At 43.9% G+C, this 19,324-nt stretch overlaps 1 protein-coding gene across 1 annotated transcript in view; it reads left to right on the top strand.

Moving 5' to 3' along the window:
- Positions 1-19,324, top strand: part of LOC126109564 (uncharacterized) — a 151,297-nt gene that overhangs the window by 107,697 nt on the left and 24,276 nt on the right. Inside the window, exon 10 of the mRNA XM_049914586.1 lies at positions 8,801-9,020. Within this exon, the coding sequence (XP_049770543.1) occupies positions 8,801-9,020 (220 nt within the window). The remainder of the gene's footprint in view (positions 1-8,800; positions 9,021-19,324) is intronic.

Genomic DNA, 19,324 nt, shown 5'->3' on the forward strand with positions numbered 1-19,324 from the left:
GTGTTACTTTTGACAGTGGCAACTCACGAGTGGGCAACAGATCTAACTATTCAGTTTTTGTTAGAAATTCAAATGAGTAAACCTCTGTGGGATCCATCTGATTCTACATATAAAGACAGATATAAAAGGAAAGATTTGTTGAAAGAAGTTTCTCATAAAATTGGTGTACTGCTTGTGGAATGTGAAAGGAAATGGACGAATATGTAAAGACAGTACAATCGTTAGCATTATGAAATGCTCCAAACTAGAAGTGGGTCTGGGACAGCTGGGATCTACATTCTGAAATGGATATTTTGTGAGCATATAAAGCCAGGAAGAAAAATATTTACAATCGTAAGTAAAATGCCGTTCACTAGTGTAACTGAAGCTGTAAGATTTTTAGTCGGTTATTTTGTAATTGCATCTGTATTTTCACTGGAAATTTATTTTTCTTGTAATTTCACTTTGTCAACATCTGATACAAAGTAGTTTGCAAATTAGTGACTTATATTGTTAATAACACCACAAGGGTTTAGTTTGGAAGTTTGTAATTACATTTGTCCTTTCAGTTGATATTTATTTATGCATATTTCTCTTTCCATATTTCTCTTTCCATTTCACTTCATTGCAAATTCATCCTTTATATTCTTTGCGGTCCTTCCCACTTTGCCTTCCTTTCTCTGAAGACATTTATTTTGTGGAGACATCCTCCATCTGCCATCTGAAACTCTGCCTGTTTCTGGATCTTCCACATCAAAACTGCTAGGTGGTGAGTAAGCTGTGGCATTTTCTTTATTTCTTCTAAGAAAATTGTGCAGAGATACTGCTACAGAAGTCACTAATGTTGCTTTTTTAGGACTTGCTTGCATATTTGTTCTAAGACACTAAAAAACTGCTGACAGTATTCCAAAAAAATTCTCCACTATTCTTTTAGCGTGAGATATTCGATAGTTTAGCATTCTTTCCTGGCTACTTTTCTCTTGCCACCGTGCGTATGATTTCATTGTGTACTCTGAAAGAGCAAAAGCATCGTCTCCAACTGTAACAAACGGGACATTCACATTTCTTCCAGGAATGGTCTTGGTGTGGGTAGAGCGATCTTTTCCTTAGAAAATCACTCACCCGTCTTGGAGCTGTTGAAGACACCACCTTCTGAAATACTTCCTTGCATACCTGCTTCATAACTGAGTCCATTGTAATATGCATTTACAAATGGTAAACACTAAATATCCAACGTGTAATTATAACACAATGATCCAGTTCCTGCTGGCTGCACTATTTCAATGTGTTGGCCATCTGTTGCTCCAGTACTATATGGAAAGTTCCGTATTGTTTCAAATCCATTTGATACTTCTTCTCATTCTTCCTTTGTAGATGGTTCTTACAAAAATAAGAAAAAAATGCCGTTAAAATTTAATTGATGTCTTAATAAGTATCTTTATGGGGGACAGTGTTTTATAGTTTACATTTTCTGTATTTCAGAAGTTACCAGAAACATTTGATGTTCACCACTTAGCCACCACTGAAGAGGGTAATGGTGATGATAATGATGGATCACATGAATTGTTAATCAACACCACTGAACAATTTACAAGCTTTAACGAAGATATCTCATCTGTAGCAACAAACATCTTTGCACCTGGAGTACCATCATCAACACCACAATCAAATGCACGCTCCCTATTGCCCTCAGTATCTGTCAGAGATCCGAATTTCACAAAAAAGAGGAAGAGGATCACTATTACAGAGGAAGCTGTAAAGTGCATGAAATCGGTTGCTTCATCATTACAAAATAAAAAACAGTCAAATACAGCAGACACCCATTCTGCATTTGCAGATTGGGTTGCCACTGAACTGAGAGAGATAAGGAACGAGAAAGTTCTTATTAAAGTAAAACGTAGAATTTCTGATGTAATATACAATGCTAAAGAAATGCTTGCAGAGCAGGCTGAAACCCAAGCTGCTGCTGAAGAAAGAGCGGCATTATTTAATGCAGCTGAAAATGAGGCTGCAGCTGCAGATGAAACACAAACACTGGCAATCCATATTGAGGAAACAGACTGATATCATTTCTTTTCTTAAAAAAAAAAAAATAGAGCCAAAATAAGTCAACATTTTTGACAATAAATTATTTCACTTTATCAGTCTTTTTATTTTAATATGTAGTAAGTACGTGTATAAATGTGTTAAGAATGTATAGTAAGTAAAATACCAGTACTTACTTTTGCAAAATCCTTGCGAACATTCGCGATAACCCAGCACACTCTAGGCACAGTTTCACTAATCTTGGCCAGTGATATTCGACGAGAATACATTAAGCTTGTATAACTGCCGCCTGTTGTCAAAAATCGAAGGGTTACAAGAAGTTGTTCTGCTGATGATACTGTAGTTCTAAAATTTGTCTCTCTTTCGTTGAATATGTTGTGCTACTGGCCTGAGTTCTTAAAACTGCACACGTCATTCTGACAAAATTCTTGAAACCTTGCCTGTTTTCAGCATAGATCTCCTCCAATACAGAATTATAAGCTCCATGAGTTTCTCTTTATAACAAAAACTTTCTGAACCACATGCATATCATTTTGGGTTGATTTTCATGACAGACAATTACACCAAGAGTTATAACACAAATTGCTAGTTCATCTTCACAGTTACGAAATTCTTGCTTTTCTGTAACAAATACTGAATGTGTGTTTACAACAGTTTGAAGCTGTTGTCAACATTTTTTAACTGTTGACAACAGTTATCAACAGTTGCAAGTTTACCAAACTGTTTCTGTTCGTTGGAGTTGGTTTTCGGTGTGAAGGTACCTTCAGAAGTACACCTTACCACTTGCATTTTATGTTGTCCTAATGGACTACTAAAACTGTACAAAGTTTGAAATAAATCCATGATCTGTATATCATGGCCTCACCTTGTTAATAAAAAGAATAATACATCAAAGTCGATTTTATTACACTGCATGTCATTAAAATTGCAACCTTTTTGAAGACAGTATGCGGCAATGTCAAATTGGCAAGAAGCGTACTATGTGATAGAATATGAAAATTATAATTTTGACACAGATGCAGATGTAAATACATATTATGCCACCTGCATTCTGCATGCAATTAACGATCGTGCTATGGGTTTTGAGTCAGGATTGTGGCCTGTTAAGACTATCGTTTACTGTTACTGAATATTGCGGCTCGCGCCAGTCGGGATTCCACAGCAATGCTGCACATGTAGAATCATTGGTTCATGAGAGCCGTACTCTATCCCGTGCAGGATCTCGATGGCCCGAGGTGGCTGATGGCCTAGGTCATACACATTGTGCTTGGCTGTTCAGGATTGTACAGCCATACCACATACGTCGACTCAGGAGGTGGGCTCATTTCAGATGAAGCGAGAGCCACATAGACAATATGTCACCGTCTGGAACACCACACTCGGCACAGTAATCTACGAGGCATGTCTGGAAAGTAACTACAGTTTCATTCTGCCGCCATTGCAGCATGTCCGTATGTCCACTAATTTCCTGAAGATAACTATCCACCATATTGCTGAACCAATAACTATGGTAATTGGTAAGTATATCTCTGCTGATGTATTTCCAGACATTTCGAAATTTGCAAGGACAGTACCTGTTTATAAAAAGGGTGACCCAGACATGGTAGCGAGCTTCAGACCAGTCTCAAAAATTCCAGTCTTTGCTAAAGTATTGAATCTGCAATGAAAGACCAAATCTCATATTAGTTCGAAATTAATGGACACTTCTCAGACGCACAGTATGGTTGTCAGAAAGGGAAATATACAACAATGGCAGAACTAGATATAGTTACTAGGATAAAGCACACTTTTGGAGAAAGAGAATCTTTAACAGTGACAGTCCATGGCCTTGTAAGGTGTTCGATTGCATTCCTCATAGATTCCTTCTAAATAAGTGCAGTCTCTTTATAGTCGGACCTGCTGTTTTGGCAGTGCTCAAATCTTATGTGGAAAACAGAAGACAGATTGTATCAGTCTAAGAAGTGTTATCGAGAATGAAGGATAGAATATGGCGTGCCACAGGGATTTGTAATGGGCCCCAGTGACACAACTTTGCACTCAAAAGGCATCGATGACAGCAAGGCTCAAGAAGCAGCAGGTGACTTGTTTGATGAGACAAAAGAATGGTTTGTTATAAATAAAATTGAATCAGTGAAGAAAAAAATGAAAATATTTATACATAGCCTCAGTGACAAAGGATATGTAAACTGTGTATGGATTCTGAAACTTGTGGGGTTCATGGTGGAGAGCAATCTCTCTTGGCAGGACCACACTGCACATATGTGTGATGAACTGTCAAGAGCCATATATGCCCTGTGAAAATTAAAATGTAACTGATCAGGCTCTCCTAATAGTATATTATTCACTGTCTTGCAGCCATACTGGCTATGGCCTGTTACTATGGGGTCACTCTGTAGGCTGCTAGAAAGTATTATTAGTCCAAAAAAGCAATAAGGATCATAACATTGAATAGAAGACAGGAACAGGTGATTATTCACAAAATTTGGAATAATGGCTATAATAGTCATTATGTATTTTTGTGCCTTCTTCACATTTAAGAAAATATAGATTCCTTCAACAAGAGGCATGACATATGTTACCACAACACCTGCAACAATGAGAGCATAAATATACCAACCTGTTGACTGTCCAAACAAGAAGTAGCTTTCCAAACATTGCCCTGAGAATGTTCAGGTCGCTACCCAAGGAAGTGCGGCTCCTGCCACTGGAGAGGTTCAAGAACAAAATTTGTAGGGGCTTAAAACTACATCTGTTGTACTCCATCCACGAATTTTTTTACTGTGAAGAAAGTGAGTGGATTTACTGAACTCTCTCCAAAACTAGTAAATTTTTGATATAACCCGAATGTCAATAGGGAAATTTATGTATTCTAAAATGCTCCATCTGTTGAGTTTTTTTGTATCGCTACATATTACACTGAAGTGCCAAAGAGACTGGTATAGGCATGCGTATTCAAATACAGAGATACATAAACGGGCAGAATACGGCGCTGAGGTCGACAATGCCTATGTTAGACAAGTGTCTGGCACCGTTGTTAGATTGTTTACTGCTGCTGCAGTGGCAGGTTATCAAGATATAAGTGAGTCTGAACATGGTGTTATGGTTTACGGCGCATGAGCAGTGGCACAGCATGTCCGAGGTAGCAATGGAGTGGGGATTTTCCTGTATGACCATTCCATGCGTGTACTGCGAATATCAGGAAACCGGTAAAACATCAAATCTCCTACGTCACTTCGACTGGAAAAAGATCCTGCAGGAACGGGATTGACGACGACTGAAGAAAATTGTTCAGCGTGACAGAAGTGCAACCCTTCCGCAAATTGCTGCAGATTTCAATGCTGGGCCGTCAAAAAGTGTCAGCGTACGAATCACTCAATGAAACGCCATCAATATGGGCTTTCAGAGCCAAAGGCCCACTCGTGTACCCTTGATCACTGCATAACACAAAACTTTATGCCTCACCTGGGCCCGTCAACACCGGCATTGCACTGTTGGCCACAGGCATTGCACTGTTGGCCACGGGCATTGCACTGTTGGCCATGGGCATTGCGCCGTTGATGACTGGACACATGTTGCCCGGTCGGATGAGTCTGGTTTCAAATTGTATGAGACCGATGGATGTGTACAGGTTGGAAACAACGTCATGAATCCGTGTCCACTGCATGTCAGCAGGGGACTGTTCAAGCTGGTAGAGGCTCTGTAATGGTGTGGGGCGTGTGCAGTTGGAGGGACATGGGACACCTATTACGTGCAGACAGATGACAGGTACGTAAGTATCCTGTCTGATTCCCTGCATCTATTCATGTTCATTGTGCACTCCGACGGACTTGGGCAATTCCAGCAGGAAAATGTGACACACTATACGTCCAGAATTGCTGCAGAGTGGCTCCAGGAACACACTTCTGAGTTTAAACACTTCCAGTGGCCACCTAACGCCCCAGACATGAACATTATTGAGCATATGCAATGTGCTGTTCAGAAGAGATCTCCAACCCTTTGTAGTCTTATGGATTTATGGACAGCCTTGCAGGATTCATGGTGTCAGTTCCTACCAGTACTATTTCAGACATTAGTCGAGTCCGTGCCACGTCGTGTTGCGGCCTTTCCGCATGCTTGTGGAGGTGCTACACGATATTAGGCAGGTGTACCAGTTTCTTTGGCTCTCTAGTGTCTTTTTAATTTTCGATACTGTCTATCCAGCCCTGGCTGGCAAATGCCAGAGACATGTTAATAAAGTTAATACTGTTGCAGCTCTGCACATTCAGACATGTCTTTCTGGTTCATTGACTTTCCACTGATGCCATTACAACCGGATTGTGTTCTGTTTACATTTCTTAGTGATTGTTCATAATGCTTAAGACAACCTCTGAGTTCACTGACGGTGAAGTGTGTTCTGTAATACAGTTTTTGAATGTGAAGAATGTTAAGCCAGCTGAAATTCATCATAAATTTTTAGAGATTTGTGGTGAAAGTGTGACGACTGGTGGAATGGTAAGAGTGTGGGTGAGACAGTTCAATAACGGACAGACCATTGTTCGTGAAGAAGCATGGAGTGGGTGATCTTCTGTTGTCAGTGATGGTTTGGTTGAGAAAGTGATTGAGAAAATTCGTGAAAACAGATTATTCCCAATAAGAATGCTTTGTCATGAGTTTCAACAAATTTCAAAAACACTCTTACACAAGATTGTCACAGATTCCTTGAATTTTCCCAAACTGTTTTCTTGTCAGGTTCCAAATGTGATTACCAGTGATCAGAAAATGAAGCGACTTGACAGTGTTTTGGCATCTCTTACCAGATACAGTGATGGGAAGATGAATTCTTAAACAGAATTGTCACTGGTGGCAAAACTTGGGCTTGTGACGTCACTCCAGAATCAAAGCAGCATTCAACAGAGTGGAGGCACTCACAATCCCCAAGAACCAAAAATTCAGGATAATATTGTCAGCACAAAAAGTGATGTGCACTGTGATCTGGGACAGGTAGGGCATTCTGCTTGTAGCATTCCTTCCCGTAGGTGAAACCGTCGGTGTGGTACAATACTGTGAAACACAGAAAACTTTTAGCGTGTCGAGTCAAAGCATTACGTTGCTTCTTAGCAATGTACGTCCCCTTTCTGCTTGTGTCATTGAAACCTAACCTGACAATTCAATTGGGAGCAGTTTGGTCACCTTCCGTACGGCCTGATCCAGTGCCTTCCAACTACCACTTGTGCTTGAACTTTAAGTGTGATTTTGGAGAAAAGTGTTCTGACGGTGATGCAAAAAAAAAAAAATACTGTCTCCACTGGTGTCATCTTTCTGTGAAGAGGGTGTAGTAGAGTTGGTTTTTCCACTATGACAAATGTCTAAACAATAGTGTCAACTATGTAGAAAAATAGTTTAAGAAATTCTGTAAAAACATACGTTTTTCATATTAGGATACTTTTGATGACATAGTGTATGTGTTGTATAACAATACAATTTTGTTGGTACAGTCGTTGGTATAAATGAATACTGTATACAAAATGAGAATTAAAACATCATGCTTCATGTGGCATTTTTACTGCATGAACAGCTAAAATGTAGTAAGTGATAAACTTTTTTTCCTTTTAGAATGAGATTTTCACTCTGCAGCGGAGTGTGCGCTGATATGAAACTTCCTGGCAGATTAAAACTGTGTGCCCGACCGAGACTTGAACTCGGGACCTTTGCTTTTTGCGGGCAAGTGCTCTACCATCTGAGCTACCGAAGCACGACTCACGCCCGGTCCTCACAGCTTTACTTCTGCCAGTATCTCGTCTCCTACCTTCCAAACTTTACAGAAGCTCTCCTGCGAACCTTGCAGAACTAGCACTCCTGAAAGAAAGGATACTGCGGAGACATGGCTTAGCCACAGCCTGGGGGATGTTTCCAGAATGAGATTTTCACTCTGCAGTGGAGTGTGCACTGATATGAAACTTCCTGGCAGATTAAAACTGTGTGCCCGACCGAGACTCGAACTCGGGACCTTCTGTAAAGTTTGGAAGGTAGGAGATGAGATACTGGCAGAAGTAAAGCTGTGAGGACCGGGCGTGAGTCGTGCTTTGGTAGCTCAGATTGTAGAGCACTTGCCCGCGAAAGGCAAAGGTCCCGAGTTCAAGTCTCGGTGGGGCACACAGTTTTAATCTGCCAGGAAGTTTTTTTCCTTTTATCAAATTGTGGGGGTTATCAAGGAGAAAAAGTTTTGTAAAGGTTTCAAATTATGTGTAAAATGTTGCAAGTCACTAAGTACTCTCATTCTCAAATACCAGATGACTAAAGTTAGAGTATTTGCACGTCAAGGGCTACGCTGTTTCTTACTCTTACCCCCACCCTTCTGATAGATAGGTGGTTCTTAGGACCACAGTGATTGTGGCTGACAGTAAGGAATATGCATGCCAAGTTTGTTTGAAAGTAGTTTAGGAGGCCATGTGGAGCAGACACACATCCATTTCTATGCACAGGGTGTCTGAAAAATAAAAAATCGCAAGAAAACGTTAGGGATAGGTTACTTATCCAGAAATAAGTAAAAAGTCCAGTAAACATGGATTCTAAAATGCATATCATAGGATCTGTGAACACTTGTTCATCTTTGCTTGTGTGTTGGAATTAAATCAGTCAAAATTTTTGGAGAAGACCAACTTGTCATTAAGTAGTAGTACAGATAAGCAGAATAAGTCAGATTACAACCAATGTAAAATAGTATTGAATATTAATGTTTACTTTCATTTGTTAGACCGAGTAGCATTTGATGGAAACATTTCATCTGTTTTACAAGCCGCCACAAAAGAAGCCAGTTGTGAATGGCGATGCCAGTGGCGAGGGGACTGCGCCTGCCAAAGACGAATCTAATTTCGACCGAGAGAAACGGGGCAGCGAGACGGAGGTGGAAGAGCCCAAACCGGCCACTTCCGACGATACCGGGGACAGACTCGCTGCGGCCGAGTCTACGGGAGAAGCCCCACAGCCTGCTGCCAGCAGCGCGACAGGCGAATCGGGTAATGGCATAGAACAGTGCTCGAATACTAGGGAGCACCTCAAACACTGCACAGTGCTCGGATTTAATTGATTTCAGTCAAGTTGCTCATTTGCCAGCAGCAGAAAAGATACCATCGTTTAAAAAAGTCTTTTTTTTCTGTTGGTCTTATAAAAATACATCTACTTTTATGCAAGTATTCTTAAAAAATTACACAATACTGACTCAAATGTGGAGGCAGTGCATGCTGAAAGACAGTAAACTTAGCTTTACTAAAATTCAGGTAGTACTGTGCATGTTGTGACTCATTATAAAAAACGGCATGTTTGCTTTTAGCTGTATCTGGGTTTTTTGTGCTATTGCGGTGCAATTTTTGTGCCATTTCCTACATTTACAGGATTTGTTGTTGTATTAAGGGTCTTAATAGTGCTATGTTACTGTTAATAGAAATAGGTTAATGGTTATTCTCAATGACATGAGTAGATTTGTGATGAATTACACTAATAGTGATATATGAGGGTAATCCCAAAAGTAAGGGCTCCTATTTTTTTTAATAAGTACATAGAACTCTTTATTTCTACAATGGTTTACATCAGTTTACAGCTTGAACATTTAGCTATTTTTCGACATAAACACCATTTCTGTCGATGCATTTTTGTAGACACTGGCTGGTATGACGTGGGCATACAAAATCTGCCACTGCATCTACAAAAATGCATTGACAGAGATGGTGATTATGTCAAAAAATAGCTAAATATTCAAGCTGCAAACTGATGTAAACCATTGTCGAAATAACCTTATCTATGTACTTATAAAAAAATAGGAGACCTTACTTTTGGGATTACCCTCTTATAAGGAGCAGGAGAATGGAACAGACGGGAAAGAAAGTAAGTAAACTGTTAATGATTTCAAAACTAATTGCCATCACTGTTAACACATTTATCCTACTGTGAGCCGAGATGATCAGAGCCTTCAAGGAAAAATGTTTTCAGTTGCCTACAGAACCACAGTTGTACCGAGGTGTCGCACCTCTACATCTGAAGCAAATCGATGGGCACAGATGTCTGCACCGGGTGAAATTTGAAAACCTGGGAGCCTAGAGGTGAAGGAAGCTCTCAGGTTTTCAATTCTCATCCTGTGCAGTCCCCGACAGTCAGTCTTTACGTCTCATCCCGTCCGGTAAGTCTCCACTGACCCGGGGCTCTGGGTGACTCTTTTGTAACCCTCCCAAACCTCACCAGTCCTTTTCCTCCAGCCTTCTTCCTTCCCCTACAACCCTTCTGCTAGGAGGAGGAGTCACTAGATCTGAAAGCCTGCTCAGTTCCTCAAATTTTATGTATGTTTCCTCTTGCTGCCATTTGGTGAGTAGATTTGTTTGTGTGTCCAAGTATATTTTAAAAAAATGATTTTTTTGATGTATGTGCAGTAATAATGTTTGAAAATGATTATATTGATAAGGCCATGGACTTTCCAGTAGTAATGGCAGAAAGAATGTGTTGTATCCACAGATTAACACCCATGTGCGAATAAAAATTTTTATTAGGTGGAGCAAGGCCACCGCTTAATTTTACAAAAAGATAAACTTTCTTCGAAAACAAAAGGCTTCTTCTCCTACCAAAATTTTATAACAAGCCAAAGAATATGCCAGCTTATTGAATTGAAATATTAACAACTTAACGTTCCTTTGTCTGGTTTTCTCTCGACGCTTTCCGGCGGATGCCGAGGAAGTAGACGGACGCAGAGTCCGGGGTCGATGCCCACCGTAGTGAAGACGTGGCACCTGGACGTTCCAGCTGTGTCGAAGTATCTTCCGGACAGCAGTCCCCGGCAGGTCGAAAGACGACTGTTTCCCTTTCTTCCGGCTGTTTAACACGGCAGCTCCAGTCTTCCTCCGCTGATTCCGCAGAGATGATTGGCAGCCGTTGGCGGTCCCTGTCTGGTGGATGGTGATATTATAGTGTGATGATCCACACTGGAAAAAGGCTCGTGCACATGTGTATTTCGTGGCTGATTGAATGTTTGGCGGGAACGCCTCCAGCGCCGGCTGGCGGAACGTGCCGGCACTAAGTTACGGGCACCGCTTAACTCTGCCGCGGTAGGCGACCATTGTGTTTGTGTGGCTGTGTGCGCCACGGCAGAAAGCTTTGCTGCTTTTACTATATTGTAAGAACTAACATGCAAATAATTAATTATTTGATATGCTGTGTAAGAGATGATATTGTCACAATGAAGAATTACGAGCTATTTAGAGTCATTTTGTAAACAAATGATTTGTATGTGATTTGGCATTAATAGTTCCTTGATACTTCATAGCATTGGCAGCAACGTGTCCATTGTAAACAAAGTGGTGGGGAATAATTTTCTTCCAGTGCTTCACGAGCGAACCACTTTTGTCAGCTTCAGTGCATCTTCCAACACCTGAGCAGTCAATTGTGAATGGACAGGAAAAGATGGAGGGGCTTGTATTCTGAACAGTCCCAGCCAGGAGCTGCAAACCATAGGTGATGATGATAGTGATTCTAATATCACAAAAGTCATCAGATATCTTGTATTATCATCTTGTACCTCCTTTTGCGTTGCACAGTTCGGCAACTCGACTTGGCACGGACCCGACAAGTTGTCGGAAGTCGCCTGCAAAATTATTAATCTGTACTGCCTTTGTAGCCGTCCATAATTGTGAAACTTGCCAGTGCAGGATTTTGTGCCCAAATGGTCTCTCAATAATGTTCCACAAATATTCAACGGGATTTGTGTCCGGCAATCTAGGTCGCCAAATCGTTTGCTCGAGTTGTCCAGAATGTCCTTCGAACCAGTCATGAAAAATTGTGGCCCGGTGCCACAGTGCGTTGTCAACTGTAAAAATTCCATCGTCATTTGGGAAGCTAGAGGCCATAAATAGCTGCAGATGGTGTCCAAGTAGCTGAACGTAAGCATTCGCACTCCGTGATCGATTCAGATGGGTCAGATGACCCAGTCCATTCCATTAAAGACCCCTGCGGGTCCAGGGGTAAGAAGAGGCCCGAGGTATTCCTGCCTGCCATTAAGAGGCGACTAAAAGGAGTTTCACATGTTTCGGCCTATATGTGATGGTCCCCTGAAGGTTTGACCTCCATTATTCGAAATTTTCCCAAAGAGCGAGCCAATTGTGGAAGGGCGCCTTACACGGTGCATCGTGTACATCGTGCATTGAGATCTATAGCCCAATTTCTCGTCGTCGCACTTCAGTCCCGCCCATTCTCCATCTATTGGGCGAGGACACCTTCCTGTGCACTACGCAGTGTCGCTTTCTGTGTCGACGATGACTGTAGACTTTGCACCTGATATCCAGCACGGTAGACAGTCTGTTGTGGTGGGGCCGCCATGTACCCTGTTGGTTGTAGCCCTTTGACCACACAGGGATCGCCCTGCTGATACCTGCACCGTTAACTCCCCACGTATGCCGAGGAGTAGATGCCGGTTACCCTGGGGCATCGGGACTCCCGACAGTGGCTTTCCTACCAGGCAAATGCCAATTTGCTGCAGCTGGGTGGCACACGTGGCAAAGGCCTCTGATTGGAGTGGGTGGCATCAGGGCGGATGGCACGCATTGAAGCATAGTCCACCATCTCTTGCTGGTGGTGAAACACCAGCAGTCTCTAAGTGTTCATGAGCTCAATTCAATGCACAGAAGTATGACCCCGATGCACAGAAGTATGACCCCAAATCGTTCCCCTCCCTGCCCACTCCATGGGAGGAACATCAGGCTAAGGAAGGCAGCGGATCTTATTCACCCAGGTACCTTGTATGTTCGAGAGCTGATGGGGAATCTTTCATGACGATGAAGCCTCAGTTTTTCATTGAGCATTTAGAGGACAAGTTTGGGAAGGTGGAGGGATTGTCCAAAATGAGATCTGGGTCAGTCTTGATCAAAACAGCATCCTCTGTCCAGTCTCAGATGTTACTCGCTTGTGACAAGCTGGGGGGTGTTTCTGTAACCGTCGTGCCCCATAAGATTTTAAATATGGTCCAGGGTATCATATTTCACAGGGACCTTCTTCTGCAGTCTGACAATGACTGCGTGCCAATTTAGATCGGCAAGGTGTACATTTCGTTTGGCGTGTCCACCAGGGTCCGAGGGATAATCGGGTTGCCACCGGTGCCTTTATCTTGGCCTACGAGGGTGATACATTACCTGAGAAGGTCGAGGTGATGGTCTACCGCTGTGATGTAAAGCCCCGTATCCCTCCCCTGATGCCGTGCTTTAAGTGCCGGAAGTTCGGCTGTATGTCTTCCCGCCGTACTTCCAGTGTCACGTGTCGAGATAGTGGACGCCTATCTCATCCCGATACTCCCTGTGCCCCACCTCCCATCTGTGTCAGCTGTGGAGAGCACCATTCGCCTTCCTCACCAGGCTGCAGGATTCTCCAGAAAGAAAGGAAAATCGTGAAGTACAAGACTCTGGACGGGCCAATCTACACTAAGGGTAAGAGAAAATTTAAATGCCTGCATCCTGTATGTATGACATTGTCTCATGCCGTCGCTACAACAGTTCTGGCACCATCAGCTCTGCCAACCCCAGTCACCTCTCAGATTCCGAAGACTACACCTGTCCCCTTGACGGTGTGGGGCATTTCAGTCACTGCCTACTTTGGGAGCAACCCCCCCCCCCCCCTCCCCCCCCCCCCCCCCCCCAACCATCGGGGACGTCCATCCCCACTTCTAAGTTGGAGAAGTGTAAGTCTTCTCCGACTTCTCTCACTAGGAAGGGGTCCCTTGGATCACTCCCTTCCCAGGTTTCTGCTAGTGGGAAACGTGACACCCGCCAGTGGCTGAAGAGTTCAAAAGCAGCTGGTCGTAGGGCTTCACGCTCATCCTCAGTCCCGGAGACTGAGCCAGTGAAGCCCTCCCAGCTAGGGAAACCCAAGGATTAGCGAGATAAATCAGAAAAGAAGACCCCTAAGACCGAGGAAATTGCAGAGGCACCCACACGACTGCTACCTCCGAGCTCTGTGTCTGAGGATGGGGTGGAGATTCTGGCATCCGCTGGGAACCTGGATCTCACCAGACCCTCACACAATGTATATAGACTGCTCACGCAGTAAGGCGGTGGTAGCAGGTGACTTTGAGAGGTAAACTTGCCTCATTGAATGTTCCGTGCCTTCCCAGTCTCACAATGACGTCATCCTCCAGTGGAATTGCGGCAGTTTTTCCACCGTCTGGCTGAGCTGCGGCAACTGTTAAGCTTTACACCTGCTTCCTGCATTGCCCTCCAGGAAACCTGGTTCCCGGCATTGCAGATCCCTGCCCTCCACCCTCCACAGCTATAAGGGATATTACAGGAACCGTAGTGACTATAATCGAGTGTCAGGTGGAGTTTGCATTTATGTCCTAAACTCAGTCTGTAGTGAACCTGCGCCCCTTCAAGCCCCTCTTGAAGCTGTGGCTGTCAGAATGACGATGCAGGAAATAACTGTTTGCAGTGTATATCTTCGCCCAGATGGTGCAGTACCCCTGAATGTATTAGGTGCACTGATAGATCAACTCCCTAAACCTTTACTGCTTGGGAGATTTTAATGTCAATAACCCCCTTGTGGGGTGGCACAGTGCTTACTGGCCGAGGCAGAGATGTCGAAACTTTAGTGTCTCAGTTCGACCTCTGCCTCCTACATACTGGGGCCACCACACTTTTCATTGTGGCATGAGGTAGGTACTCGGCCACTTATGTATCATTTTGCAGCACAGAACTTCTCCCATCTATCCACTGGAAAGCACATGACGACCTGTTCGGTAGTGACCACTTCCCAATCTTCCTGTCACTGCCCCGACATCACGCCCGTGCACGCCTGCCCAGATGGGCCCTAAACAAGGTGGACTGGGAAACTTTCACCTGTGCTGTCACCATTGAATCTTCCCCACGCTGTAACATTGATGTGATGGTTGAGCAGGTGACTACAACAATCCTTTCTGTGGCAGAAAACGCGATCCCTCACTCTTTAGGGTGCCCCGGTGTAAGGCAGTCCCTTGGTGGTCGCTGTATGTTGCTGAAGCAATTAAGTAGCGTCCGTAAGCTCTACAGCAGAATAAGCGGCATCCTTCCCTGGAGCACCTCGTAGCCTTTAGATGGCTCCGTGCCCACATTTGCCAACTTATTAGATGATGGACGTAGAAATGTTGGGAGATACTTCTCAACCATTGGGTGCCATACGTCACCTTCCCAAGTCTGGGCAAAGATCAAACGTCGTTTCGGGTAACAGACCCCGACAGGTGTTCCCGGTGTTACCATAAATGGTGTGTTATCTACTGACGCAAACGCGATTGTTGACCACTTTGCTCTAGCCTCTGTGTCAGAGAATTACCCACCAGCCTTTCACACTCTCAAACAGCGGCTGGAAGAGAAAGTCCTCTCATTCATTTCATTATAACACCCCATTTACAGAGTGGGATCTCCTCAGTGTCCTTGCACATTGCCCTGACACAGCTCCTGGGCCTGATTGGGTCCACAGCCAGATGACTAAACATCTCTCACCTGACTACAAGTGACATATTCTCGTGATCTTCAACCGGATCTGGTGCGATGGCGTCTTTCCGTCGCAGTGGCGGGAGGGCACCATCATTCTGGTACTCAAACCCAGTAAAAACCTGCTTGATGTGGATAGCTATTGGCCAATCGGCCTCACAAACACTCTTTGTAAGCTGCCGGAACGTATGGTGTGTGTGTTGGCTGTTGGGTTGGGTCCTGGAGTCACGTGGCCTACTGGCTCCGTGTCAGGGCGGCTTCCACCAGGGTCGCTGTACCACTGATAATCTTGTGTCCCTCGAGTCTGCCATCCGAACAGCGTTTTCCGGACATCTACACCTCGTTTCCGTCTTTTTAGACTTACGTAAAGCATACAGCACGACCTGGTGGCATCGTATCCTTGCCACATTGTATGAGTTTTGTCTCCGGGGCCCACTCCAGAATTTTATCCAAACCTTCGTGTCACTCCTTATTTCCCGTGTCCAAGTTGGTGCCTCCCATACTTCCATCCATATCCAGGAGAATTGAGTCCCGCAGGGCTCAGTATTGAATGTCTCTCTATTTTTAGTGGCCATTAATGGTCTGGCAGGAGCTGTCGAGCCCTCCGTCTCACCTTCTGTGTATGCAGACGACTTCTGCATTTTGTACTGCTGCTCCAGTACTGGTGTTGCTGAGTGTCACCTACAGGGAGCCATCCACAAGGCACTGTCATGGGCTAGAGCCCACGGCTAACAGTTTTCTGGCCTGAAGACCTATGTCGTGCATTTCTGTTAGCATCGTACCGTTCGTGCGGAACCAGCACTTTACCTTAATGACGATCCCCTTACTGTAGTGGAGGCATATCGATTCTTAGGTCTGGTTTTCGACGCTCGTTCGACTCGGCTTCCTCACCTTTGTCAGCTTAAGCGTAAGTGCTGACAGCACCTCAATGCCCTCCGCTGCCTGAGCAACACCAACTAGGGTGCAGATCGCTCTACGCTGCTGCAGCTGTGCGGAGCCCTTGTTTGCCCTCGATTGCGGATCGGACGTGCACAACTGCTCACCAGTTACATTGCACACATTCATAGCTCTCCTGAACATCCCAATTACCGTTTTTTTTCCCCAACCACCGAGGGCTAATGATTGTGATTCACGTGCGATCGCTTCTGTCTGAACTGGAGTCCTTCCCTTCACCACCTCTCCTCAAAGTCAATTCGTGTACACCTCCGTGGTGTAGCTGTAGGCTGAAGCTTCGCTTGGACCTTACGTGTGACCCTAAGGACTCCTTTAACCCTGTGGCTCTCCGCTGTCACTTCCGCTCGATTCTTGAAGTGAAGTGTTCCAGGGCTCTGAAATGGTTTACACCGGCAGCTCGATGACTGATAGTAATGTGGCCTTCGCCTTTGTGCGCAGAGGCCGTATTGAACAGTATTCCTTACCCGATGGTTGCAGTGTATTCACTACAGAGCTGGAGGCCATATCTCGTGCACTTCAGTAGATCCGTTCGTGCCCCAAGGAATCGTTTCTCCTGTGTACCGACTCCTCGAGTAGCCTACAAGCTATCGACCAGTGCTACCCTCGCCATCCTTTGGTGGCATCCATCCAGGAGTCCATCTATGCCCTGGACCGCTCCCATCGTTCAGTGGTCTTTGTGTGGATCCGGGACAAGTTGGAATCCCAGGCAACGAACTTGTCGACAGGCTGGCCAAACTGGCTACGTGTAAACTGCTTCTGGAGATGGGCATCTCTAAACCTGACCTGCATTCTGACTCATGCTGCAGGATTTTTTGGCATAACAGTACGCCCAACAAACTGTGTGTTATTAAGGAGACTACGAATGTGTGGAAGTCTTTCGTGCGGGCCTCTCACAGGGACTCTGTGGTTCTCTGCCAGCTCCGCATTGGCCACGCTTGGGCGACCCACAGCTACCTCCTGCGCCGTGAAGACCCACCTCTGTTTCAATGCGGCACCCGGTTGACAGTGGTCAATATTCTGGTGCACTGCCCCACTTTGACAGCCCAGTGACGAAATCTTGGGTTATCGGACTTGTTGCCGCTCATTTTATCTGACAGTGCCTCATTGGCTGATTTAGTTTTACGTTTTATTCACGAGGGTGGGTTTTATCATTTGATCTAAGTTTTAGCGCGTGTCCTTTGTCCCTCTGTGTCCTCCACCATAGTTCTTTTAGGATGGAGGTTTTAATGCGTTGCAGAGTGGCTGGCTTTTCCTTTTTATTCTCGTGGTCGGATGGCCACTGTAATCTGGTTTCTTGTTTTACTCTCTTCTGTTTCTAGCACGTCTCTGTTATTTTCTTGTCGTCTTTCCTTCCTTTTAGTGTTTGTTGCCTTTCCTTTGTTCTTTTAGTTTTTCCTTTCTTTCCATTTTGTGTTGTATGTCTCATCTGTTTTATTCTCACTCTTGTGGCATTGTTTTATTAGGAACAATGGACCAATGACCTCGTAGTTTGGTCCCTTCGGCCCTCTTTTAAACCGTCCAACCAACCATTGCATTAAACATGGCCCACACCATTATGGAGCCACCACTGGCTTCTACATTGCGGGTCCAACCCATATAGTCATCTCGGAATATTGAATTCCGTGACGGTTTCCAAAATGGAATGTCCGATGCAGCTAGTTCCAACTTTTATTCCACATTCAAATTCTGTTAATTCCCATCGTGCGGCCGTAAGAACATCGGAAACCTATCCACACGAATCAGCTGACTACAAATGACAGCTCTGCCAATGCACTGCCCTTTTATACCTTGTGTACGCAATAATATGATCATCTTTGTATATTCATAATGCTATCCCCCTGGCTTTTGCTACCTCCCTGGCTTTTTTCTCCTCAGTGTATGGTGAGATTTGTAATTTTAACATTTGATAAAAAGTTTCTGGTGGATAACTGAAAAATCTGTTGTTGGGTGGGAATAATAGTTATCTGCTATATTAAAGTTCTTGTTGATACTCCTCCATCCTGAGTCCTCAGTTTATGTACTAGAAGTTTATATTGGTGGTCAGTTCATTTTTCTATGACCAAATACGACTAAAATACTAAATTTAAAAAATTGATGTGAGCCACTAAAACAGTATTCTGCAACTGGAGTGATGGATGTGATATGAATATTTACATAATATTGTAAGAAATTGAGGGATTTTGATTTTAGTCATACTGTAAATGTTTTGTTTTTAAATATATTTAAAAAGAAAGATGATGAGACTTACCAAACAAAAGCGCTGGCAGGTAGATAGACACACAAACAAACACAAACATACACACACAATTCTAGCTTTCGCAACCAACGGTTGCCTCGTCAGGAAAGAGGGAAGGAGAAGGAAAGACAAAAGGATATGGGTTTTAAGGGAGAGGGTAAGGAGTCATTCCAATCCCGGGAGCGGAAAGACTTACCTTAGGGGGAAAAAAGGACAGGTATACACTCGCACACACACACATATCCATCCACACATACACAGACACAAGCAGACATTTGTAAAGGCAAAGAGTTTTCCCCCTAAGGTAAGTCTTTCCGCTCCCAGGATTGGAATGACTCCTTACCCTCTCCCTTAAAACCCATATCCTTTTGTCTTTCCTTCTCCTTCCCTCTTTCCTGACGAGGCAACCGTTGGTTGCGAAAGCTAGAATTTTGTGTGTATGTTTGTGTTTGTTTGTGTGTCTATCGACCTGCCAGCGCTTTTGTTTGGTAAGTCTCATCATCTTTCTTTTTAAATATATTTTTCCCACGTGGAATATTTCCCTCTATGATATTCATATCATTATTTTGTTTTTAAAGGCATTAATTGTCATGTATTTCCTTCACTTTCAAGTCAGAAGGTGCTTGTTTATTATTTAATT

Source organism: Schistocerca cancellata, chromosome 12 (genome assembly GCF_023864275.1).
Source record: "Schistocerca cancellata isolate TAMUIC-IGC-003103 chromosome 12, iqSchCanc2.1, whole genome shotgun sequence".
Taxonomy (NCBI): domain Eukaryota; kingdom Metazoa; phylum Arthropoda; class Insecta; order Orthoptera; family Acrididae; genus Schistocerca; species Schistocerca cancellata.